This window comes from Cupressus sempervirens, chromosome 1 (genome assembly GCF_028749045.1).
Source record: "Cupressus sempervirens isolate cs-2001-9-10 chromosome 1, ASM2874904v1, whole genome shotgun sequence".
In the NCBI taxonomy this organism is placed as follows: domain Eukaryota; kingdom Viridiplantae; phylum Streptophyta; class Pinopsida; order Cupressales; family Cupressaceae; genus Cupressus; species Cupressus sempervirens.
Window position 1 is genome coordinate 163,750,687 of NC_143118.1, and position 26,183 is coordinate 163,776,869.

At 36.1% G+C, this 26,183-nt stretch overlaps 1 protein-coding gene across 1 annotated transcript; it reads left to right on the plus strand.

The window, feature by feature from the left end:
- Positions 1 to 6,722: 6,722 nt before the first annotated feature.
- On the plus strand, positions 6,723 to 7,306 carry LOC149576659 (expansin-B1-like). The gene is made up of 2 exons (XM_089818154.1): positions 6,723 to 6,847; positions 7,041 to 7,306. Exons 1-2 carry the CDS (start codon positions 6,773 to 6,775, stop codon positions 7,299 to 7,301), a joined length of 336 nt encoding a protein of 111 aa, XP_089674280.1. The 5' UTR covers positions 6,723 to 6,772; the 3' UTR covers positions 7,302 to 7,306.
- Positions 7,307 to 26,183: the final 18,877 nt, after the last annotated feature.

The following is a 26,183-nucleotide window of genomic DNA, read 5'->3' on the forward strand; positions in this document are numbered from 1 at the left end:
ATAATAAAAAAATTCTAAAATAGTTGAACCACCCAATAGCAAGTTTAGTTTTGCTAGAGTTGCTATACAAAGATCAAATGAACACAATGAAGACGATCAACTTTAGCAAGAGGTCCTACTATGCATTGTTCAACATATCATGTTAACAAAAAATCTATGGATACAAGTTAGACTTGTAAATGGATCATTTGGACAAATAACATCAATCATCTATGATACAAATTCAAACCCTTCAGATTTGCCAAAATATGTTGTTGTTAATTTTTAAAATTATATTGGACCAACCCAGGATACAAATAATTGAAACAATGTACCCATTACTCTAATTACCCAAGAAAATTGTACACAACTACCACTGGCTATGGCTTGGGCCATTACAATACAAAAAACCCAGGGACTCATATTAGAAAATGCTACAATAGACATTGGAAAAAGAGAAAGATAGGAATTGACATCTATAGCAATATTGAGAGTGAAATCTATTGACAGGCTTTAGATTCAACCATCATTCTCTTTTGAACAATATTGTAAAATACAAAATAATTTGTACACAATTTCCAGGAAGAAGGAAGAAGCATGTCTACAAATAGTATCACCACTTCAATAAAAAACACTACCTACAACATGGAAACATTAACCAACAAAGGTAACAACAAAATCTTATATCCATCATTTTAAATAATTCTCAAGAAAAAAAAATTCTAAACACATTTAATTCCCATTACTTTCTAACAAAAACTCACTTTAACATGCAAGCACACAACATATCACAATTCAAACACAACATATCTGGATTACAACTGTTATTCTATGAAATCTACCAATCGTAAAAGTAATTATATCCACTACAAATTTTCTTCTTTCACTAAAATAATTTAAAAATAAATTTTTTCATACACAATTCTTGTTTCCATTGTCCATGTTTACTTTTCAACAACAAAAATTTGATGCTACATTGCATTGAAAACAAATTCAACTAACATAGTATGATCCTAATGTGTGTTTGCAGATCAAAGTATACTACTTCAACTATCTGCCATCGACTTTCCAAAAGGATCACATGTGCTACAACCACAGCTACCAAGAATCACCTGCATGAAAACACTTGTCATAGAAAGAGACAAGAAAATCTATGGAGGCTTAAATTCACATATCCACAAAAGAGGAAACATTCTTGATAAACAAAAAGAGAAATTGCTATTATCAAAATTGAATTGGTAAGTAATCAGAAAGAGAGATTGTCCTTATAAAGGAGATCAAAACCTTAAAAAGGTATAACCTAGGTTGCATAATAATAATTAATAAAAAAATTAATTATTATATGCCTAATGTTTAGCTTAAGTAGACTAGAGTTAATTAGAAAATATATAATTACACTAACACCCCTTCTTAAGATAAACTTAGGGAGTAGCTAAAAACGTAAAAACTATACAGAAAGTAGAATTGGGTCCTGGCAAACAAGGCCTAATGAGGTACCCAAGCACAACCAAATCTTTGAAGAGAGGAGAAATAGAGAAAACCACATGGGAAAAACCCTATTGCAAAAAGAGATGGAAAACATGCTAAAAAGCACTAGTCAAGGATTGAAGAAGTCTCCAAACCAGGGAATCTCCTAGAAGATAGGAACAAAAGATGATCATGAAGAACACCATTGAAGCATGAAGCTGCAAACACTATTAAACTGTTGATCTGAAGAACCTCCATTGTATAGAACATGACTAGGTAGAGAAGAATAAGTCTAAAGAGATGATCAATTGAAAATGCAAGGTATCTTCATAGCCTCCAAAAAATAGGAATGAAAGAATGTCTATATTATAAATGACCCATCTCACCAAAATGCATAGCTATCTAGCCACTACAATTGCCTAGTACATAAGATCAAATACTGAATACATAGCTCACTCCATCAAACCAAGAAAGAAATAGAACCAACATAACGCCCTATAATGCTAAGAGGTCAGACATGAACACTAAGACTAAATGTAATATCTCCTGTAGAAAGAAGAACTAGGAACATCAAGAGTGCAGAAGAAGTACAAACACCTATAATGGCATGTGTCATCAACACATCATGAGGTTAATGTCATAGAAGGAACACTCACTTGAAAAAGAAAGATGGAAAATATGGTGAACATGAAACCCCCTAAGGCACTTTATAATGTAGTGCGAGTACAACCAAAAAGATGTGCAAGATCCCAAAATACAAAAGAGTGACACTTTATCTCAGCGTGTTTGCAAAAATACTATAAAATAATATTAACAAAGATCAAAAGAGACATAAGACTGATATAATAGATAGTATAACCCATGAAAAATCATTTGAAATAATAAAATTGATCCCCGAAGCTGAAACAACCAAGATATCCATTAAAATGCAGAAATACAAAAAATTGAATAAGATGTGCCTGGAGCAGAATCTTGAAAATAGAATGTCTCAAAATATGTCTCTCGGAGTGCAAAATAATTTTTTTGAATTTGATAGCCAAAATAGGCCACCAAACATCATCAAAAATCCAAATAAACTGCACCATCACAACGGGCTTGGAATCAACTTTTCGGTAATATCTTGTTTGACAAAAACAAAGTTCAGCTGAGAAAGTTATGGCCAAAAAACACATGTAGGTCCAAAAAAAGTGCTAGAAAAGAAAAATAAAATTACTTGGGATCTATGCCTGAATGCCTCAAATAGTGTGCCCACCAGCACCAAAAATTACCTTAGGAAGTGTGTCAGTTTAGTAACAAAATTGTCTCGATTTGCATGCCCAAAAAATCTTGGTTTGCAAACCCAAAAATCTTGATCTGTATAACAACAAATCTCAATTTGCATGCCAAAATCACAAAATCACTACCTCAAGAAATGTACCAAAAATCTTGATTTGTGTGCCAAAATTAAGAAAATAGTTGCCTTGGGAAATGTGCCAAAAATCTTGATTTCTAAAACAAAAAATCTCAATTTATGTACAAAAATCTGAAAATCATTGCTTTAGGAAACGTGCAAAAAAATCTGAAAATCACTACCTCAGAAAACATGTCAAATCTGAGAGCAATTTTTTTTGCCTCAATTTCCAATTGTGCCAAAATTTGACAAATTTTATATGAAAATAAGGGTTTTTGGTTGCTCTGAGATCAACAGTGATGTCTGTTTGGGCTCAAAGTGCACCAAAAATCAATGACCCCCCAAATTCAATACAAAATAACTCTAAAAAATCAAACCTCTGAAAGAAAACACACAGATCTGAAAGCCAAGTCAAACTTCTCAAAAATAAGACAAGGGCATGAAGATCTAGATCTTTGATACCATGTTTAAGTTGATGAAAGCTCAACCCCATAGCTACCAAGAATCACCTGCATGCAAACACCTATCGCAAAAGGAGAGGAGAAAATCTATTAAGGCTTGAATTCATAGATCTACAGAAGAGGAAACATTCTTGATGAGCAAAAAAGAAAATTGCTATTATCAAAAGTGAATTGGTTAATAATTACAAAGAGAGATCATCCTTATAAAGGAGATTGAAACCCTAAAAAGGTCTAACCTAGGTTGTATAATAATAATTAATAAAGGAATTAATTATTATATGCTTAAAGTTTAGGTTAAGTAGACTAGAGTTAATTAGAAAATATCTAATTACTTTAACAACATCATCACAAGCTTTACCACTACTGACATGCTTTTTTGTTAATTTTTGCATAGCCTCCTACCAAGATGATTTGTAATTCTTTTTCTCCAATAAAATACTATGAGTACTGTTGACATTATATGTACTATATATACATTTTACGATAATTATTTTTCAGTTTCTTAATTCTATTATCCATGAATTTAGAGTTAGAAATTAACCCCTCTAGCAATCTCTTGGTTCCAACATGACATTGAATCATCTCAAACAAAGTTCACATCTATATACACCCTTAATAAAGAATAATTATACATATATGCATCTTACTAATTACATATCTCTTTTTCATTAAAGCTTACTTCAAAATAAGTGCATATTATTATAAAATTGCAATTTCAAAGTTTATCTTATGTTGGCTTTGATTCTTTATTTTAAGAAAATATTGTGGTAGGTAATAAGTTCTTTCAACTTCTCAAAGCGAAATTTCAACTTCTCATTGTGTATTCATAAATATGATAGCATATTAATTTCTCTTTATTTAAAACACATAATTAAAATTCCTATCAATACTAAATATCATGGTTATATTATTGTATAATTGTAAGTTAATACTGATTTTGTTGCATTATACATTATTAAGCTGAGAGGCTTCTACAATGGGAGCAACTTTCGTTGTAAACATTTTAGTATTTTTGAAAAAATTGATAGTATGAGGTGGCAATATGCATTGAAGTGGCAAGAAATTGGTGTAAATCCATTGATCAACCACAAAATTGAAAATATAAGTTGTTCTAACACAAATATCGTCTGTTACATATTGTAGAATGCCAACTATTATAAAGAAAACACACCATGCAATGCCAACTATTATAAAGAAAATTGATTGTGAATATCATTTAATCATGTTCTATCCTTCTAATAAATTTATAGTAATAGATTTCACCACACAAATATTTTGTTTTTTATATGGTAAATGCTTTAGACATAATGCATTCTTCTCTGAGATTTACAGTCGTGGATTTTGGCACAAAGGTAGTAGTTCATTTTATATATTTCTGTACGTAACATATTTGTTCTATCCCTCTAAGAAATTAAGTGATTGCAAGGGCATTGGAGGCAAGCGAGGAGTCATTCATTTGGGTGATGAGAGAGGAAGGGGGTGATCTGTTATGGTGTCTGTCTCTATGTTTCAATTACTACATTTGAATTGCACATCCTCATCTTCCTCATCCTGAATCTACTCATTGATTCCTTCCTATTCTCAAGTCTTTTGGCAAGGATTTTATACGACATTGAGGCTAGGTAAGCTTCATAATTGAACAATAGGGGATGGTTTTTACATGATTTGGGGAATACTAATACTTGTGTGTGGGGGCTCATTGTTATAGGTTGGTGTTCTTGTTCATCAATGTTATCTATCTATTGGGATTTGACCTTGATGTTCTGCTCGCATTATAAATGAGAAATTTGAGGCCATGGAGTTTATGTTAGAAAAGAGACACTAATTTGTAGCATTGTTTTTAATATATTGATTTTGAAATCTCCATTTTAATGCATTTAAATCCTAAGATGGATTTAATATGGGATTTAATGTCAATGTGTGTGATTGATTATCAAATGTGGGAGCAGTGCATTTTTTTTAATTAACTTCTAAAATATACTATAGATGATTTATATTTTTACTTTATTAAAAGTAGAACATATGATGAATTATATCTATTGTATAGTCATGTCAAACTATTCTAAATATCCTTTGCATATGCCTCTGGAGGTGAAAAGGTGAGAATGGTTGGAGAGATATATAGAGAGGATGGTGGGATCAAAAATTTGTTAAATTGTATTCTATTAAATCTTAATATTTTTATGAATTGGATCTAGCATGGATATTTGAAGAGTTTTTCTAGTCAGTAAGATTAAAATATAAATAGTTGAACTCGACTTTCAAATTTCAATACTTTGGATGCATTTGATTTTTTCCCAACTAATCCTAAATATCCTCCCTCATCTTTAATATAGAATGGATATTTGAAGAAAAAATAATGTTTTTCTAAGTAGTAAGATTAATATTAAAGCAATTGCATTCAGCTTTGAATTTTTTTTTTGGGCTCAAGGATTGATCCTACTTCTATATCTCTTATTTTACCTTCCCCTGAGCAGAACAGAGTAACCTTTGATGAGAAAAAGAGAGTTTTGAAGCCTTTGATGAATAAAATAGATTGCACATAACCAGAGATCTTAAAAATTGTTGTCTATTATAGTGGAACATTGGCAATGGAGGAGAAATGAATTCAGAGGACTTATTGCTAATGGAAATTAAGCAAAGAAATATATAATAATGTAATAATTAAAAAATGATAATTCAACTTTGATCTTTAATAAAATACTATTATATTTTGCAAAGCAAATTGAGATTTTTCATTTATTTAAAATATTAGAGATCAACTCCTTTTCTAAAAACAAAATGCAGTGTTGTAGTTTCAACATTTTTACACATGTTAGTATTATATAATTTTTAAAGGTTAAAGCATACAAGCAATAAGTCCTTATATATATTGACTTCGCTATATATATTAGAGAGTATATAAGCTCAAGTATGACCTTTTCTCTATTTCAAATTTATATATAAGTTTGCAAGCTCCTCAAGTTGTGGCCTTGGATCCATATTATTTGAAGTAGAAAATCTATTGTTTCCCTTTTCTTGTCGACATTTATTGCATACTGGACCTTCTGATGTACGAAACACTTTCATTCGTAGATAGCATTCCTAACAAATATAACACATATGTGGCATTCTCAAGCTATCCAATTGTTGTTGAAACTTCATTTGGAATCTTTTAGAAATTATCCTCAAGAAATGTAGTTGGGTTTTGTATATTTTCTCTATTTCCTTGTCCACCTAAATTTATCTTGTCTTGGCTTGTAGGAACAGGCTCTATTGTTCTTGAATTTTCATTTTGGTGAGTCATTTCCACAAATGCCTCAAGAAATGTACCAAAAATCTTGATTTTCATGCCAAAATTAAAAAAATCATTGCCTTGGGAAATGTGCCAAAAATCTTGATTTTTGAAATAAAAATCTCAATTTATGTAGAATGTTTCAGGACAAAATGTGAGTATCCAGGAAGAAACATCACATTCCATGTGAATGAGGGGTCAATGGACTACTGGTTTTCCATTCTGATCGAGTATGAAGATGGTGATGGTGATGTGGGAGGTGTACATCTGAAAGAGGTATACATTCCACATTCCATATCTTTCAATCTTTCTACATTCATTGTGTATACTAAACATTGATCAATCAAGATTCACAACAGAAAAAGCTACTCAAAATTATGAAGGATGTTGGTCTTAGTATGATCTCATATGCTTCATCTGAGCTTCGCCCACTGAATTCGTTGGTTTTGTGGATGTATGGAAAGTGCAGGCGGGGTCAGAGAGTTGGATGGAGATGAGGCATTTGTGGGGAGCGAACTGGTGTTTGTTAGGAGGGCCATTGAAGGCGCCATTCTCACTGCGAGTAACATCTCTTTCCTCCAACAGAACACTCTCTGCCAGAGATATCATCCCACACAACTGGTTTCCCACCGCCACATACAAATCACGCCTCAACTTTGACAAGGGAAAAAAACTACGAGTTGGTTTCCGTGTAAACGAGGAATCCACACTTACAGAGGGAGTTTTTTAGTTAGTTTGGTAGTTAAGGTTGGAGTGTGAACATAAGAAAAATAAAGAAATGGAACATAAGAAATAATCCCAAAAATAAGAAAAACCTATAGATGACTCCAGACAGACCGACCTACACAAGGTAAATTCCAACTTCATTAGCAACTAATTGCGCCGCAACTCTCGAACCAATGCCACTTTCAAAAGCACGCGTCAAATCTTCCCGAAAATGTTTTCATTTCCCACTTTTCTGCCAAATTTGTGATGTTTAATGAAGAACCAGTATTTTCCCTCAAGTCCAATACAATAGCAGAATTTGTTAAGAAAACAGCAGTACTGAAAAGGAAGTTGTGGATTTTTCATTAATGGCAGCAGTACTTAAAAGGAAGTTGTGGATTAAAACAGCAGTACTGAAAAGGAAGTTGTGGATTTTTCATTAATGGCAGTAGTACTGAAAAGGAAGTTGTGGATTTTTCATTAATGATAGCAGTAGAAAAAGAAACTTTCCATTGCTGTGATCAAGAGAGGCAACTTACCATTGCTATAAAACGGTCATTTACAGTTTCAAATTAAGAACAAATATTTTCTGTAGCATCGCATCCCAAAAAAAGATCAGGAAATACCTTGTGCAAATTTCAAAACAGGGGAATGGCATTCGCTAAGGAGATAATGAGAAGAGTTGTGAATTTGGTCTGCCATCTTATGAAAGAATTTGTCATCAAATGCTTCAACTATGCCTTCAAAAAGCAAACTTTTGAACAAGTTGAGGAAGAAAAAAATCTGCAAAATGCAGAGCAAGAATAGAGGGAAAAGGACATGAGAGATTATGCCACCCCTCTTCATATCAAATTAGCTAAAGAATACATGGCGGTGTGGCAGAATTTGGTAAAGAACCCAACAGAGTCTCAAATTACAGATGAGCCTAAGGTCAGAATCCGTATTTGCCCAAAAAAAAGGATTTACCATTTTTTCTTATGATTTTTTCTCTTTGATTTTGGTTTTCAAGATATTATGTTGTTTATTAACAGGATACTATTTTTGAAAAGAAGAAACCAACACAGTCTCTAATTGCAGATGAACAAGAGGTAAGAATCTGTTCTCCACCAAACAAAAATTATCGAGTTTTTTATGGTTCACCTTGATTTGGGTTTTCAAGATTAACTTTTGTTTATTAACATGATATAATTTTAGAAGAAGAGTAGCTAGTTTTTCAGAGATCCCATGAGGGGGAGGAATCGACAAAGGGCCAGCTTTTATATCTCATTGGGTAATGCTAATTTTATTTCATTTGATTCAACGAGTTAAAATAGTTAAACTTTGTTGATTCAATCTAATGAATTCGTTGTCATTACATGCAGCTAAATCTAGATCTAAATCAGCAGCTCATTTCCAATTGCTACGCCAATCAATTCATAAAATGGAGCGATTGGAGTGGCAGCAGTCACTTTCGAAGAAAAGTGTCAAGCTACATCAAATTTCTTGTGTATACAATTATAGAGACATGTTAAAAGGCTATTCTCCATGAAATGTTAAACAATTTTGACTTTTAAAATAGTCGTAAATTGTACGGTACGACGGCCAGGTCCATTGAGGTCTACTGTCATGCATAACCTAGGAAACCCCCAAATTCCACATGTCATGCATAATCCTTTTTTTTGTAATATCATTTGCGAACATTACAATGCCTCCATTCGATTTGATTCGAGTCGCAAATTTGATATTTTAATTGTTGACTAGAATCATTTGCTTTGAAAAGACACTCTATAGCTCCACGATGTCAGGCAAATATTTGACAGGGCATCTTAAAACTCCACCAACTGCGGTCTAATTATACAAATGATAATATTTTCCTTTGTGATTTTGGAATTCACCGTCAACTACGTTTGTATCATGTTTAAGATTGATATAGCATAATTTTTTGTTTTGATAGTATAGAATTTTAATTGATATTTTGAATCATGTTCCTAATGATCAATTAAAAATATACAATTAAAATCAAAATCATCGTAAATATAGTGTGTGAACTGTAAAAAGTAATTATGCCTGCAACTATGATTAGGAATATCAAACAACATACACTGTTAGCTGCCTCTGCTTAATTCCAAGAATCTGTTCTTTGTCAGAATAGAATTAAAATATATTCTATTTACATTAAAGATTAGTATTTTTGGTGGCACACCGTATGGTGTGGCTATAAATATCCCTCACTTGGACAAATTTGTGTTCATTTTATTTACATTGTTATTTCAGATCTAGCATGCAATGAACTCAATACCAAGAAATGTGGTTCATACTTATAGTAGAATTCTCTGTATGTCAAAACAGATTTGTCCAAACATTGCTTGACTAAATTGCTTGGTGTCAGAAACCACTCCATCTAAATTCCAAATAACTCAGAAATTCTCTCCTATGTGGATTCATTTTCTTGAACTATGAAATTACGTTAACTAATTTAATTATGTATTGGAGATAATGAGTCGGTTGCTATAAAAAAGAATTGGTTACATAAGTAAGAAAAGAATCTTACAACTGCTCCAACGGATGGAGAAGAACATGAAGACTTCCGAGAGGGAAAGGGGATTAGGACAGAAGCAATTTAATCTGGGATAACGAAGGTGCTTGGGGAAGAATTTTTTTTTTGGTGAGATGCATGGGAACGATGACTAGTGGAACACAAGGTTCCACTCCCATTTACTACAAAATGCAACGATTGTCATCAAGATTGTTGATCATTGCGGCGATGGATGTCATGGTAGTGCAATGGATTTATCTCAGGAGGTCTTTGAGACAATCACCATTCTTGCAGTTGGAGAAGTTTACATTGATTTTGAACTTTGCTCACTTAGTGTTGAAGGGAACTCAAGGCACAGGAAGGAGCTAGAGGAGAAAATGACATTCAAGAAAGGAATAGTGTTATTTACCAAGTTTTCCTGTATTCACACTATTTACTAATCTGAATTCTTTAAATGCAATTAAGTGAAAAAGATTATATTAGGTATACTAGATATGGTCTTTGATTACTGGCATAAGCATTATTGAATTTGAAATGGACTACTTATCAAGCATTGTTTCATCCGTATAAATTGCTCTGTAGAATATCTATTTTAACTATCATTAGGAACCCTTGGCATAAGGTATCGTACCATGGTTGAAAACATATCACATTAGTTCCATGGTTAGGATTTGTATTTAGATAAAAAAAAAAAAAAAAAAAACTTGTCTGATTATGCCTTCGCATACTTTTGGAGTGCCCAAATTCTTATGAGGGGGGCTATACTTGTAAATTCTTGACTCTTTAGCGAAGCATCCAAATCAGGATTATATACCAACTACATGCACCATACCTATAGATCCCAAGTTCTTTAATGTGTGATCTCTTGCTTTTTTTTGAGAAATTTATTGTGAGTTGCATGAGCATTGGGTTGAAATACATATAACGTTGGTGTCTTTCATTTACTCACATGCATTGTTTGAATCCATACATTACCACTGCAACATCTTTTTCTATAATACTATAAGGATTGTGATATAAATACTGCCAATTGGAACAATAAAAAGGAAAGTCCATTTACAAGTCAACATAACTTGACCTGAAGAAGCTCTCTCTCTATTGATTCTACACCTTTCTTGTTTGCAAGTTTGCAGAACTTTAGTGTTAGGTCTTTTATTGCACTACTTTGCATACGTTTTTTCTAAGTTTTGTTTTGAGTTGAACCATTAAATTGGTTTCCTTAGATCAAGTCTCAATAGGTGTAACTTTCCTTAAGTTGTGCCAATTTTGTCAGAAACATTGTATGGGATAGTCTACACCTTTATGACTATAGAGATTGCAAACTAAGTTCTTTTCTTTAGTTTTCTTCTTGTGTGGTGTGTTTATAGTTGTTTTTACCTTGGAATAATGCTATTTTATGGATGAAAGATCATAATGATTTAGGAGTTTTAAATATGCTTTTTTCTTCTTCGTTATTAAGAGGAAATGGAACTTTGGCTTAAGTGTATCTTTCAACCTCAGCAGTCTCATTTTGTCTCTCTAAATTGTGTATTGTGAGTTTCTCAGAGATGAGATGCTTCAGTAGGTGAAGACTTTTAGTCTTCCATTGCTACCGACTGCTAGCAAAGGTTAGTCAAACATTTTCTTTGGTCCTTTTGTAAAGCACATTGTTAATCATCCACATGTTGCATGAATTTCCTCATTAGGCTTTGTTACTTTAAATCCAATGTTGAGGTCTGGCTGCCCAAGTTAATCTCTGTGGCACTTTGTGCATTGATAATAATATTTTCATAGTGTAGATGATCACAAGTTCTGTATAAAATTTCTCTATGGATCTATGAGCCTCAGCACTGGATAGCTTTTGCCTTCTGCTTGATGTTGATTTTAAATTAGTGGTAGATAGCCTGAAATTTATATAGAATTTCTTTGTGGATTTGTGGACCTGTTCTTGCTTAACAAAGATTCCTAAATGCTAGTTACAACACTGTAATGCAAATGTGATTTACTTGATATAATTGTGGATACCAGCAATCCAATCTTGTCTATTTTTTTGGGGAATAACATGCTAGGCATATTAATGACACAAAAGAGTCCATTGTTAGCTATGTGACTAACTTAATCTAAGCATATTTATAACATATGTCAATAGAGAATTGTTGGTAATCCTTGTATGTTGATGAGTATATGGTTCAATTCAAGGTTGAATAAACCATTTTATGTTTGATTCACTTTATAAATGATGGAGATGGGACTGAAATGCTAAAGTGATAACTAAGAAAATGTTGCTTTGTTATCTTGTTGACCGATGAATGTTCCTACATTATTTGTGTAGCACAATTCCATTACTCTTCTAAGTTTTACTTGTTTAGACTCTCTCGTTGCCGGGATGTGTATCTTTCATGTCAGGAAGGATTCCGAGGAAGCTTAACAGTTTCGTGGTAGGGTGTTAAAAGCACTCCTACAATATTCTCCCCCTTGTTTCTTAGGCAGGTTTTGGAGCTCATTACAACTTGGTCGTCATGGTTAGACCACCTGGTATCTGGTATTCAGTACTGGTAAATCTAGTAACGAATTTACAATTTTCTTTTAATTTGAGTATTTATGTGTATGTATCATTTTAATTAAAGTCAATGATAGTTAATTAACTCATGTTGACGAGTCAATATTCAAAAGACTTTGACTCTTGTTGATTTTTCCGCAATTTATGGAGATGGCTGATGTGGCATTGGTTTTGCAGGGGCAGTCGTTACATATGGTATCAGAGCTCTTGGTTCCACACTTGGACCTTGAGTTCACTATGCTAAACATAGAACTGTAAGTCAACTTGTTTACTCTATGTTGTATGAGTTGATGAGATGGGTTGCATGTTGTGTCTCTTAGTTATGATTATTACGACATAAAAGGGTATGAAGTTTCTTATGCATGTCATGATTTTGACTTAAAAAAATTTTAATCTTTAAAAGATTGTCAAATGGAAAGTTTATGGAATGACTGGTAAATTGCATACCTAATATGTTATGATTATATTTACTTTAAACCATGTGATGCTATAATATGCACATTGGAGTATTAAAGTTGAACTATTAAGATAGTCAAAGTATGATTGACTTTTGCATAAGGCTATGAGAGCCTACCAAATGAAGATTCAGCTTGTGGTAGCAATGAAAAATGTCTTTTTATTATGTAAACGACATGTGATGCACATGCGGTGCAAGAATTTATTTCTATTTTATGCCAGGTTCATGAGGTTCATTGAGTAACTTAAATACTAAGTAGGAAGAAGATGGATTTCATTTGCAAAAATATTGTATGTTCCATTATGCATTTAGAAATGTATGACTATCAAGATAAATTGCATGTGATGCATGAGAAGTCTAGTTATGTTCTTAGCGATCCTTGGACGCAAGGTTTCATTAAACATCTACTCCCTCTTGGTGACTAGTGAGAATCATTGTGCTTTAAGTGAATTGGGTTTCATTTTATTATGTTCGGTTTCATGAACTTGGATGTGATGAAGGACTAGCTTGAGATTTTATGTTTTTTTTGTGACCACCAAGCCACCAATTTCTTATGTGAGCTATTTACATGACTCTTGTTCACTTTTATCTTGGTTGTATCTCCTTTTTGGACTTTTACTTAAGAATTATGAATCTTGTTTTTAAGATTTCTTTGATCTTGAGGTGGCTAGGGTGTGTGCGCGTATTTTTGATGTTGCTAGTCCTATGATTTGGAAGTGATTTCATCTATGATGTTCATTGTGGAGCATTGATAGGATGTACAAGGGAGTAGATTGTGAAGAACATGTCATTCTTCCTTTTGTAGTTATCTTATGCTATTTTTTTTATTTTGGAAAGCTTACCTTCCACTATGGGTGTCGAATGTGGACAAAAAAGGAAGGTTAGATGCTGTGTACTTTCCTTCATGGAAGGGTGTAATGTAGCAATTATGAGACAGATAGGTGGATATCTTCATGTTTAGTTTTCCTATCTGCCAGTTCTGTAGAATGGATACATGTCTGTTCTTGTTTCTTCTACAGGTAATTCTAGATTTTGAAAGTGCTTGGCCAAGCCATATCAATTTTTCCAAATACTGTATATGGGTAAGTGCACAAAGTTGTGGTGCCAAAAGGGGGGTATAAGTGGACACCTTTTTCCTGAAATCAGCAAATTCTGGACTTCAACAAGAATTTGAAGATAATTATGCTCAAAATTTTAAGATATGACAAAAACAAAAGTCGTAGTCCTTTGAATCTAGTTTCTAAACTACTAAATTTTTTTCAAAATGGTTTAGTTTTAGGTACTCAAAAAAGGGGGCCACAGAAAGTGGTACTATTTATTCCAAAAAAACATAACATAGTACAAAGTGTGGCCCCCCTAAAATTTTAACTTTTTTTTTGAAATTCTTTAATCGCTCCAATCAAAAGTTACCTAACACTATGTAGTTTATCCCAGATTTTTTGGGTAATTTTATAATGTGTATTTTTTTTTAATGAATTTTTTAATTAGACCCATCCCAAAAACGTGAAATATCTGTGTGTTCCCCCTAGAAATGATTGAAAACTAATCTAAAATCAAAACTTCTTTGTTTTCAAAGTGTGTAGAATGGAGTCTAGTTTCTAAAAAACTAAGTTGTTACAAAATTCGATGAATGAGCTAAAATCTACAGCCCAATTAGTACATGGTGGTTTTTGAAAAAAAATGAACATACATTCAAAAGAAATTATAGATGAAAGACTTAAAATAGTTCAAATTAAAAATAAATTATATGGTTAGATAGCTAACACAGAGACCTATAATGTTATGTAACCTGATCTTATCGATACCCAACCACGAGGAATCTTGAAGGGGAGCACACAAGAAAAATTAATCATTTTTTGTCTGTTTGCTAGAAAACATGTCTTAGACCTATTTATAAACTCCAAACCTTTAGGTTGGATCTCCAAGGCAAAACCAAGCCTTAGGCTTGGTTTTAATGCAAAGCTTTGAATAGCACATGCGCCCTATAGTGTGCACGCACTATTAAAATGCTATTGAATTCGAGGTAGTGCACACTCACTATTGAGACCTAAATTGCAAACCAAAACCAAGAGAGAGCTAGGGGGGTGGGGTGAGGAAATGACTATTTGTGTGTGTGAGAGAGATAGAGAGAAAGTAGGGGATGGGAGAGAGAGGAAGTGTGAGAGAGAGTACAAGTTGGGAGAGAGAGATTGAGAGTAGGAGATGGGGGAGAGAGAGAGTAGGTGGTGGGAGACGGAGTGGGAGAGGAAGAGCGAGAGAGAGGAGGATGGGAGTGCATGTGTGTGAAAGAGAGATAGTAGGGAATGGGATAGGGGGAAGATAGAGTAGCTTGAGAGAGAGTAGGGGATGGAAGAGAGAGTAGGGTATGGAAGAGAGAGTAGGAAATGGGAGAGGGAGTGGGAGAGGGAGAGAGAGAGGGGGGATGGAAATTTGTGTAAGAGAGAAAGAGAGAGAGAGTGAAAATGTGAGAGAGGGTAGGGGGTAGCAGAGAGAGAGTAGAGAGGGAGAGAGTGAGAGAGAGAGAGAGAGAGAGAGAGAGAGTGAGAGTAGGCAGTGGGAGAGGGAGAGCAAGTGAGAGAAAAAGTAGAGGATGGGAGAGGAGAGAGGGGGGATGGGTGTGTGTGAAAGAGAGAGAGTAGGGAATGAGAGAGGGGACAGAGAGATAGAGAGAGTAGGGGATGGGATAGAAAGAGAGTAGGAAATGGCAGAGGGAGTGGGAGAGGGAGATAGAGGGTGGATGGAAGAGAAAGAGATTAGGCAATGGCAGAGGGAGTGCGAGAGGGAGAGAGAGTGGGGATGGAAGTGTGTGTAAGAGAGAAAGTAGGGGATGGGAGAGAGTGTGAGAGTGTGAGAGAGAGTAGGGGTGGCAAAGAGAGAGAGTGAGAGTAGGGGATGCGATAGAGAGGGAGAGTGAGAGAGAGAGAGAGAGAGAGAGAGAGAGAGATAGTAGGCGATGGGACAGGGAGTGGGAGGGAGAGAGAGAGGGGGAATGGAAGTGTGTAAGAGAGATAGAGTTAGGGATGGGAGAGAGTAGGCAATGGGAGAGGGAGTGTGAGAGAGAGAGAGAGGGGGGGAATGGGAATGTGTATAAGAGAGATAGAGTAGGGGATGGGAGAGAGTGTGAGAGTTTGAGAGAGAGTAGGGGATGGTAGAGAGAGATTGTATAGGATGGGGGTGAGAGAGAGAGAGAGAGTAGGGAATGGGAGAGAGTGTGAGAGAGAGTAGTGGATGGAAGAGAGAGAGTGAGAGTAGGGGATGGGAGAGAGAAAGTAAAGAGGGAAAGAGAGTACTTGAGAGAGAGAGAGATAGTAGGTGGTGCAAGAGGGAGTGGGAGAGGGAGAGAGAGGGGGGATGGGAGTGTGTGTGACAAATCTAGAGAGTAGGGGATGGGAGAGGAGAGAGGGGGGGGGATGGGAGTGCGTGTCTATGAAAGAGAGAGAGTAGGGGATGGGAGAGGGGAGAGAGAGAGAGTAGGGGATGGGGGAGAGAAAGTAGGCAGTGGGAGAGGGAGTGGGAGAGGGAGAGAGAGAGGGGGAGAATGGGAATGTGTGTAAGAGAGACAGAGTAGGGGATGGGAGAGAGTGTGAGAGTGTGAGAGAGAGTAGGTTGTGGCAGAGAGAGCTCGTACGGGATGGGAGAGAGAGAGTGAGATTAGGGGATGGGAGAGAGAGAGTGATATTAGGGGATGGGAGTGTGAGAGAGAGTAGGGGATGGGAGAGAGAGAGTGAGAGTAAGGGATGGGATGGGAGAGAGAGAGAGAGTAGAGAGGGAGAGAGAGAACTTGAGAGAGAGAGATCTAGTAGGCAGTAGGAGAGGGAGAGGGAGAGAGATAGGGGGGATGGGAGTGTGTGTGACAGATGTAGAGAGTAGGGGATGGGAGAGAAGAGAGTGGGGAGATAAGAGTGTGTGTGTCTGTGAAAGAGAGAGAGTAGGGGATGGGAGAGAGTGTGAGAGTGTGAGAGAGAGTAGGGGGTGGCAGAGAGAGAGTACAGGATGGGAGAGACAGAGTGAAAGGATGGGAGAGATAGAGTGAAAGGATGGGAGAGAGTGAGAGAGAAAGTAGGGAATGGGAGAGAGAGAGAGTAAGAGTAGGGGATGGGAGAGAGAGAGTAGAGAGGGAGAGAGAGAACTTGAGAGAGAGAGAGATAGTAGGTGACTTGGGAGAGGGAGTGGGAGAGGAGGAGAGAGAGGGATGGGAGTGTGTGTGAAAAATCTAGAGAGTAGGGGATGGGAGTGTGTGTGTGTGTGTGTGTGTGTGTGTGTGTGTGCGTGCGTGTGTGTGTGTGTGTGTGTGTGTGTGTGTGTGTGTGTGTGTGTGAAAGAGAGAGAGTAGGGGATAGGAGAGAGTGTGAGAGTGTGAGCGAGAGTAGGGGGTGGCAAAGAGAGAGTATGAGATGGGAGAGACAGAGTGAAAGGATGGGAAAGAGTGTGAGAGAGAGTAGGAGGTGGCAGAGAGAGAGATAGTATGAGATGAGAGAGACAGAGTGAAAGGATGAGAGAGAGTGTTAGAGAGAATAGGGGATGGGAGAGAGTGTGAGAGAGAGAGTTGGGGATTGGAGAGAGAGAGAGAGTAAGAGTAGGGGATGGGAGAGAGAGAGAGTAGAGAGTGAGAGAGAGAGAGAGATAGTAGGTGGCGGGAGAGGGAGTGGGAGAGGAGGAGAGAGAGGGATGGGAGTGCGTGTGAGCGATCTAGAGAGTAAGGGATGGGAGAGGGGAGAGAGAGAGGGGGGGATGGGAGTGTGTATCTGCAAAAGAGAGATTTTGGGGGATGGGAGAGGGGGGAGAGAGAGTAGCCCAAGAGAGAGAGAGAGTAGCGGATGGGAGAGAGGGGCGGATGGGAGTGTGTGTAAGAGAGAGTAGAGGATGGGAGAGAGTGTGAGAGATAGTAGGAGGTGGCAGAGAAAGAGAATGAGATGGGGGAGAGAGAGAGAGAGTGAGAGTAGGGGATGGGAGAGAGTGTGAGAGAGAGATTAGGGGATGGGAGAGAGTGTGAGAGAGGAGGGAGAGGGAGATACAGAGAGGGGGATAGGAGTGCATGTGAAAAATCTAGAGAGTAGGGGATGGGAGAGAAGAGAGAGGGGGGATGGGAGTGTGTGTGTGTGTGTGTGTGTGTGTCTATGAAAGAGAGAGAGTAGGGGATGGGAGAGAGTGTGAGAGTGTGAGAGAGAGTAGGGGGTGGCAAAGAGAGAGTACGAGATGGGAGAGATAGAGTGAAAGGATGGGAAAGAGTGTGAGAGAGAGTAGGAGGTGGCAGAGAGAGAGAGAGAGTACGAGATGAGAGAGACAGAGTGAAAGGATGAGAGAGAGTGTGAGAGAGAGTTGGGGATGGGAGAGAGTGTGAGAGAGAGTTGGGGATTAGAGAGAGAGAGTAAGAGTAGGGGATGGGAGAGAGAGTAGAGAGGGAGAGAGAGAGAGATAGTAGGTGGTGGGAGAGGGGATAGAGAGAGAGAGTAGCGGATGGGAGAGAGGGGCAGATGGGAGTGTGTGTAAGAGAGAGTAGGGGATGGGAGAGAGTGTGAGAGAGAGTAGGAGGTGGCAGAGAGAGAGAATGGGATGGGAGAGAGAGAGAGTGAGAGTAGGGGATGGGAGAGAGAGAGTAGAGAGTAGGGGATGGGAGAGGAGAGAGAGAGGGGGATGGGAGTGTGTATCTGTAAAAGAGAGAGTTTAGGGGATGGGAGAGAGAGAGTAGCAGATGTGAGAGTGTGAGAGAGAGTAGGGATATGGGGGAGAGAGAGAGAGTAAGAAGTGGGAGAGGGAGGATGGGAGTGTGTGTGAGAGATTTAAAGAGTAGGGGATGGGAGAGGAGAGAGGGTGAGAGAGGTAGAGAGAGTAGGCGATGGGAGAGGGAGAGAGAGAGAGAGAGTAAAGGATGGGAGAGTGGAGAGAGAGTGTGTAGGGGATGGGAGAGGGGAGAGAGAGTAGGAAGAGAGAGACAGAGTAGGGAGAGAGAGAGAGTAGGGAGGGTGGAGAGTGATGTGTTCTCAAATAGTGCGTACGCATATGATCAAAATTCGAGGGACATCAAGACTACAGGAGGTAATGTCATAGCAAGGTTGGACCCAATATCTATATCCATCACTTTCAAATTGCCAGTAAGAGAAGAGTTCACAAAAATTTCTAAAGAAGGTGCCCAAGGTTATTTCCATCAGAATAAGAAAACATGCCTCAATGTTATTGCTAAAAGTTGGCTCGATCAACCTAGGCGAGGACAAATCGCAATTGCCAAGAATGTTATGCAGGAATATCTTCAATGAAGACATTTCTGATATGATAGTTCTTCTCAATAGAGTGGTGGGAAATTAGGCAGTTGAATATTTTCTTGATTGGATGTTTTTGTATATTAATACCATCACCACTAGGAAACAATTTATAGACTAGGGAGAAATGATTAGCGATGCTCTCCATTACCAGTTGACAGGATTTAATGCAAATCAAGGATTTTACATGTCCTCATATTTAATGTATGCAATTTGCAAGTATGAAGTCATGGCCTGGTCTAAATCCTTATGGGGACTATAGCTTAACTACTCAAATTTATAACTATTACCCCTAGTTGCAATTGAAACAAAGCAATGCACACTTTCGCAGGGTGAAGGATGCTTTTTCTATGCTCACTGCCAGGGAACTACAAGGAGACATAGGACTTCAAATTTCTCCTGAAGTAGCCAATCTCATTAGTACTTATGGTAGCCTTTTCATACAATATCCTCAATTCACTTACATCCATATCGGAGGTTTTCAAGATTTCCCTCTCATGTTGCCTTGCTTTGTAGATGACAAGTTGATACTTTCAGAAGTTTGCAAGCAAATTGGTCAAGTAAACAAAAAGTGCAAGAATAAAAGATCAATCCCTTTCCCAATCAGCATCGGACATTACAGTTGTTTTTCTTCTTCGAATTCCCAAAATATTGAGAGATCCATGGTGAACATAACTCTACACTCTTTCTACAGTCACTTTCCATTTGATGGTAGCGGGTATGTTAAAAATAACTTGGCACTTGGACCTGACTATCTTCATTTTCCCACATTGGAAGATTTTTGGGCAAATTGTGAGAATGATTTTGAAGTTAGAAAAAGAGACTAGATGAGATTTACAATACAACAAATCATTGATTACAAAATGGGATGGGATGTAATAGGCATAACGGAGGACAGGTCAGACTCAATTGATCCTTACTTCTTTGAGCGGATACAATTACTAGAATTGCCATATATCAATTGGTCGTTGGAAAAACTAAAAGATCTCAAGGAAATGACTTTCTTTGTGATTCAACGAACTGAGACTTGGTTAAAGAATAAAGTCAAAGAAGCCAATACTACCACTAAGTCAACAGGAAGAAGTATTGTAAATAATAATAATACTTCTCAAGAAGGAACATCAGTTTCAGCCATTCTGTCTGCTATTCCTACATCCTCAGGCTCTTTGCATAGCACACAAGGGGGAGATGATGGTGAAGATCTAGCTAAATGAGTTAACCTAGTTTTAGCATGTGAACTCAATGTAATCACCAGGAAGAAGAGATCAAAACCCAAGGAGAAGACCTTAAAGCCGATTCAACAAATGATCCACGAAACTCCTGAGATGAATGCTTTACCCTCATTTGTAGATGAGATGATTCAATCCATAGCATCTCCTTCATGCTCATTGTCTCCTGAGAGCATAGAAGCAATCCAAGAGGAGCCAGATGTAGAAAATGTGCATAACTTGAACTTATCATCTACAGCCTTACAGGTTCTTTCAGTAATCGGCTCACCCGCTAGTATTTCAACATCTTGGTTACAACAAATTTTAGAGAGAAAGAAGAAAAGGATGATTCAGTTAGAGGCACCCAAACTAGATGTTGTGGCTGACTTGATGCACAGAAGTACAAAGATAAAGAAGACTAAAATGGATTCAAGACTAACAATGAACCCTACTTCAGGTAATTTATCTGTTGAAATTGCACAACCAGTCATAGAGAAGGATATAAATGAGACAAATGAATCTGATTTTAGCATCACTAAAGTGGATCTAGGTTGGACTACTCGTGAAGGGAAAGAACACAATTTTCAACTGTCATCTATTGTCCTAATAGAACAATCAAGGAGAGATAAGCAAGTTAAGAATCAACTCAAGTGTCAAGTCAGAGCTCTTTCTTCATGCATCAAATCGATGATTGGTGACTCCTTTCCAGATCCTAGTTCATCCATAGAAAGTATAGAAGATCCAAAGAAGATGTTTGATGAAGGAACCATTCAAAACATAGGAGAATTCCAAACATATGGTAAAATGGTGAAAGCATGGGTACAAAGTATGAAAGAACAGACATCAAGCTTATTTCAAGATGTTCAAGGTACATTTACCAAAGCGGATCATATACAACAAAGCATTCAAAAAGAACTGGCAACTCTCAAGGAACAACAAACATTCTGGAGAGAAATTGATGCCAATTTAGTAGAGATTAAAGGCATGGACAGCAATATAGTCAGGTCACTAAAGTTAATCAGCACTGGAGAAGAAGCGCAAATTGACATATGGTTGGAAAACATCCGATGGAAGAATGATAGTATGAATGAACAATTGAGTGAAGGAGAACAATTCTTAAACTCTTGCAAGTTATTGAAAAAGAGGGCCTTAGGAGAAATACCAATGATCGTAGAGGGTATTTCTATTAATGAACATACTCAAAATCCAGACATATCTTCCATCTTGAAATGCATAGAAACAAAAATCAACACCGAACTTGGTAGCAAACAAAGTTCAGATGCTAGCGCTATGATGAAATTGAGCAGTCTCTCAATAGCAGTCTATTAATTTAATATTAAAATATATATTTAAGTTTTAAATCTATTTAAACTAAACGATAAATTGTTTAAATAAAAAATATTAATAATAATAAATAATATATTTTAAAAATTGTAACACTTATCAATTATACATATTACAAACACTATTATAAAATATAATTAAAAACTAATATTGTTTAATTTATTTTTATAAATGTAAAATAATAGTAATAATTTAAATAATTTTATTAAAAAAGAAAAGTTTAAAAAAAAAAAAAAAATTCAAATACAAAGATATAACATATTGAAATTATATTAAAAAGACATATTTATTAGTTATATATATAGAAGTATAATTTGAACTTATGTATTATATGAAGCTTTAGGAACAAGTTATATCAAATAGTCAAAAATAAACATCAATGTAAAATAAAAAACTAAAAATATATAATAGATTGTGATAATTAATATTGATTAGACATGTTGTGTGAGGTGGAAGATAAAATGACTGAAAAAATAAAATCTTATCAACTTGTCACAAATGTGGAAAAGATAAAGTTATAATTAATACATTCATTAATGCAAGATGAAGTTGTTAGAAAATATTTGTATTTTTGCTTGAAGAAAATTAATTTTCTCCCCCACCAAAAATAGTATGGACCAATAGAATGGATGAAAAATCTGATTTATAAAATAATGAAAAATTAGAAAAAGATATAAACATTTGAAATCTCATATAATCTTTTAAATTCTTGAATTTGATTGGTTAGTGTTAATGTCATATTTGGATTGACATGAATACAAGATCATCTCACGAAAGTTCACATGACCATAGTTGGAATCAAACACTATTCATCAAAAAAAGACATAAAAAATAACCTTAGGCAGCCAAAGCAATGCTTGTTGAAGGTGGTAGTTCATTACGATCATGAAAACCCCAATTATCTTTGAGATTGGGGGGCAAGTTGGGGACAGTCCAACCGTCATCAGCAATAGTAGCAACAGGATCAGTGAAAGCCACTACATCTTTGAGCTCTAGTTGTGGAGGAGAAATCGCCAGATCCAAGCGAGGCCATTTCCTAGAAAGTGCCCACCGAGCACCAAGAGGAGGAGCCGGGGACCAACCAAAGCCACCATGGGATGGGGAAGCTGAGTGATGCCTCCATCCACCATTACCACTTCTGGGAGAGCGATGGTGGGAAGTCTAGGAGCGCAAGGTGTGTGATTGACGACCTAAGGAATGGTGCCATAGATGGTAGCCATGAGGCGTCGAGGTATCCATTGAAGCATCAGAAGGAACTTTTGCAATAGTGCAAGGGGCATTACCCCAGTGGTTCACTAGCTCTTGTAGGTGAGCCACCTCCAAGGCCACTTTGTTAGCTTGAACTTGAATTTTTATAGTTACATTATTACAAATGCACACTTTAGTGTACATAGCAATATTAATATCAAAAAAATTGTGAGTGAAAAGAACAACATTCCTATCTTTCCATAGTGTGAACAAAATCTCCATCCTGAAGGTATGCCAAATCTAAGTGAATTTCTGAGGGATTCTGGGGGAATCACCCAATATAACCATGTGCCAAGAAAAGGGTTCAAGCCTGAACAACTTGAAGAAGTCATGAATCCAATGCCAATAATTTTGAGCATGCCTAAAAAACCAAAAAATATGCATGAAAGATTGGTTGTCCACAAAAAAGGGCATCTAGGATTTGAAACCCCAATATGCTTGAGCTGAGGCCCAAGGGGAAGACCTTGAAAGGCCAGACACAAAGCAAAATGGGCAATCTTGGGCTCTGTAATAGCACTCCAAATAGTGTCAAAATGTTTTCTCCATTGAGAAAGAGAGGATTGCAAATGTCATCTCTGATTGAGTGTATCCACCATCAACAGATGGGGAGAAAGCCATCTATAATGTAGACTTGGCTTGTAACTTGAAAAAGGAGTGGTAGGATACCACTTCCAATCATGCCACCAAGGTCTAACAGACTAAATTCCCACTTTATTAATTAAGAGAAGGGTATGTGCAGGATCATGGTGTGCCAAAAAGTGGCGATGTGAAAAAAATAGAGTTTGAAGATGCCTAAAAGTGCTTCCAAATCCACTCTGTTTTTTTTCACCTATCTAGGAACCAAACCTAGAAGGTAAGGCCGAGCCTTATCGGATATCCAATTTGACATCGAATATTCGATTTAAAATCAGATATCCGATATGTGATTAGAGTAATAATATTATAGCAATATTATTATTATTATTTAATATTAATATAATAATTATTATTATTATAATATAATAGTATGATATATTATTTAATATTATTATTATTATTATATTAAATAATATATTATAATATATAGTAATGTAATATTATATATATATATATATATAATATAATATAATAATAAAAAGTAATATATTATAATATAATATATAATAAAAAAGTATAATATATTATAAATTATAATAATATAATATAATACACTATAATAATATAATATAATATTATTATTATTATATAATATAAAAATATATAAAATGTAATATTTATTATATGTTATATGTTATATATTATATGTTATATTATATATATTATATGTCATTATATGTTATTGCGGCCATATCGGATATCCAATGTTATATTGGATATTCGATACCTATGCATAGAATAAAATAAAATCACAGACTCGCAGTTACTCATTTCACATTAATTTGGGGCCAGTATTACCATTATCCATCGGATATCAGATACAAGATTGGATATCAGATATTCAGGTATGTTTTTTTTTCCCCAACTCATTGTTAACCTAAATTCAATAGATTTTAGGATGATTTTGTTTGTTTTAGTTGAATCTAGGGTTTTTTTGACAAAAATGGTTAAAATTAAGAATTTTTTTTAATATATATTACGTTTTGCAACTCAATAAGAATGGCTGATTAGAATGATGACACTAAGGCAGGGAATAATATTCCTCATAACCCACCACCAAACGATCCAGTACCCCCAAAAAACCGTCCACCAAACAATCCAGTGCCCCCACAAAACTGTCTACCAAATGATCCTCTACCTCCTCAAAAGCCTCCTCGAATCGAGAATTTGATAAGTGAAAATATCACTGAGTTCAGAGGTTTGCATAGAACATATAATAATTTACCTGCACTAGCTCCTATGTTATCCACGTTAAACACCATAGTGGATAACATTGAAACTCTTACGAACCAACAAAATGCTGCTCTTTGTTGGCGTGATGAAATGCACTAGATGTTTGATGATGGTCTGGATTATGATGGGGTCACGGACCTCAACATAACCAAAGACAATTTGGCTAGCCTTTTTTCTATCTCGAAAATGGGTATACCAGTTGGCCCAAAAAAATTCAAACTATCGATTAAATGGTGCACAAATGATGCCATACGTGCAAATTTTTGGGATCGTTGGTGGATGATCTTTGATATCCCTCCACATGGAAATTTAGACATACCATTTTATTTCCTTTGAAAATTATATATAGAATTTGTGTTGAAACTTAAAGTGAACTATTGGAGAATGAAGCCCAACATGGGCTTAGGACTACGAGCTCCTCAGGATAGACCCTCTTCCCAGCGAAAGAAACTTGGCACTTTTGTCCCCCCAACTGATATCTCCCCCCACCCTCCTTGAGTGCAGCATCCAGATATTATGGCAGAGGCTAGCTCTCAGACCATCAAAGCCATTCATAGGTTGAGTAGCCTAATGATATCTCACGCTAGGTTAGTCCTGCCTCCTCGTGTTGATGATGTTGGTGCCAGTTCATCATCGGCTAGCTCATCACACATTTGTGTGCCTCACAGTTGCATTACATGCAACAATATTTGCCTGGGTCCCATAGGTGATCTTCTTGAGTATCATTTTGTATTAGATGAGGATACACCAGATGCACGTGCAGAGGCTACAGACCCTGAGGCGAGAGAGGAGGGGAATGCAGAGGCATGGAATCCTTCAGTGTTGGTACATGTATACATTTTTTTATAATGACATATGCGATTTAAAGTTAATTTTTATAATAGAGTAATTTTAATTTTTAAGCCATACTGACTTTTACATGTATGTGATCTTCATTCATGTTTAGTTGATGACCGAGGAGGAGCTCAATTAGATAGACGATGCTACACTCTCGGCCATTTCATTTGGCCTCGAGACATCTACGGTACATTATGTTTTGTTCACATTTTTTTTTTCTATTTGATATTGTAGCATATATGGTTGCTAATCTTTCTTTTATCTTGCAGATACCACCTTCCCGAAGGGGACAAAGTGTGGGGGGTGAGCCAACATGCACTAACAAAAGAAAAGTAATTAGATGTTTTCTATTTGATTAAATATCGATGCATTCTTTTAAAATGTTTGTGGTAAACTCATTTAATTACATTCTTTATTGTATATAGGGTGTGGCTACTGGCAATGAGCCTGTACAGATTCGACGTCCTAGATCATCAGGTATTTCCATTCGCACAGAGAGCCCCATTGTATGCATAAGTATCATTTATTTTTTATTTTTCTTATTGGTGCAGAGGAAAGTATGATTGTTGTTCTGTACAATTTCTATAATTTTTTTTGTAACAATAATGATTCATGTCTTGCATATGTTCATTA

Excerpts from the sequence above, each read along its gene's own strand:
- LOC149576659 (XM_089818154.1), top strand. The coding sequence starts at position 6,773 with ATGGACTACTGGTTTTCCATTCTGATCGAGTATGAAGATGGTGATGGT. Across the intron at positions 6,848-7,040 it reads GAGGTGTACATCTGAAAGAG|GCGGGGTCAGAGAGTTGGAT; the intron begins GTATACATTCCA and ends TGGAAAGTGCAG.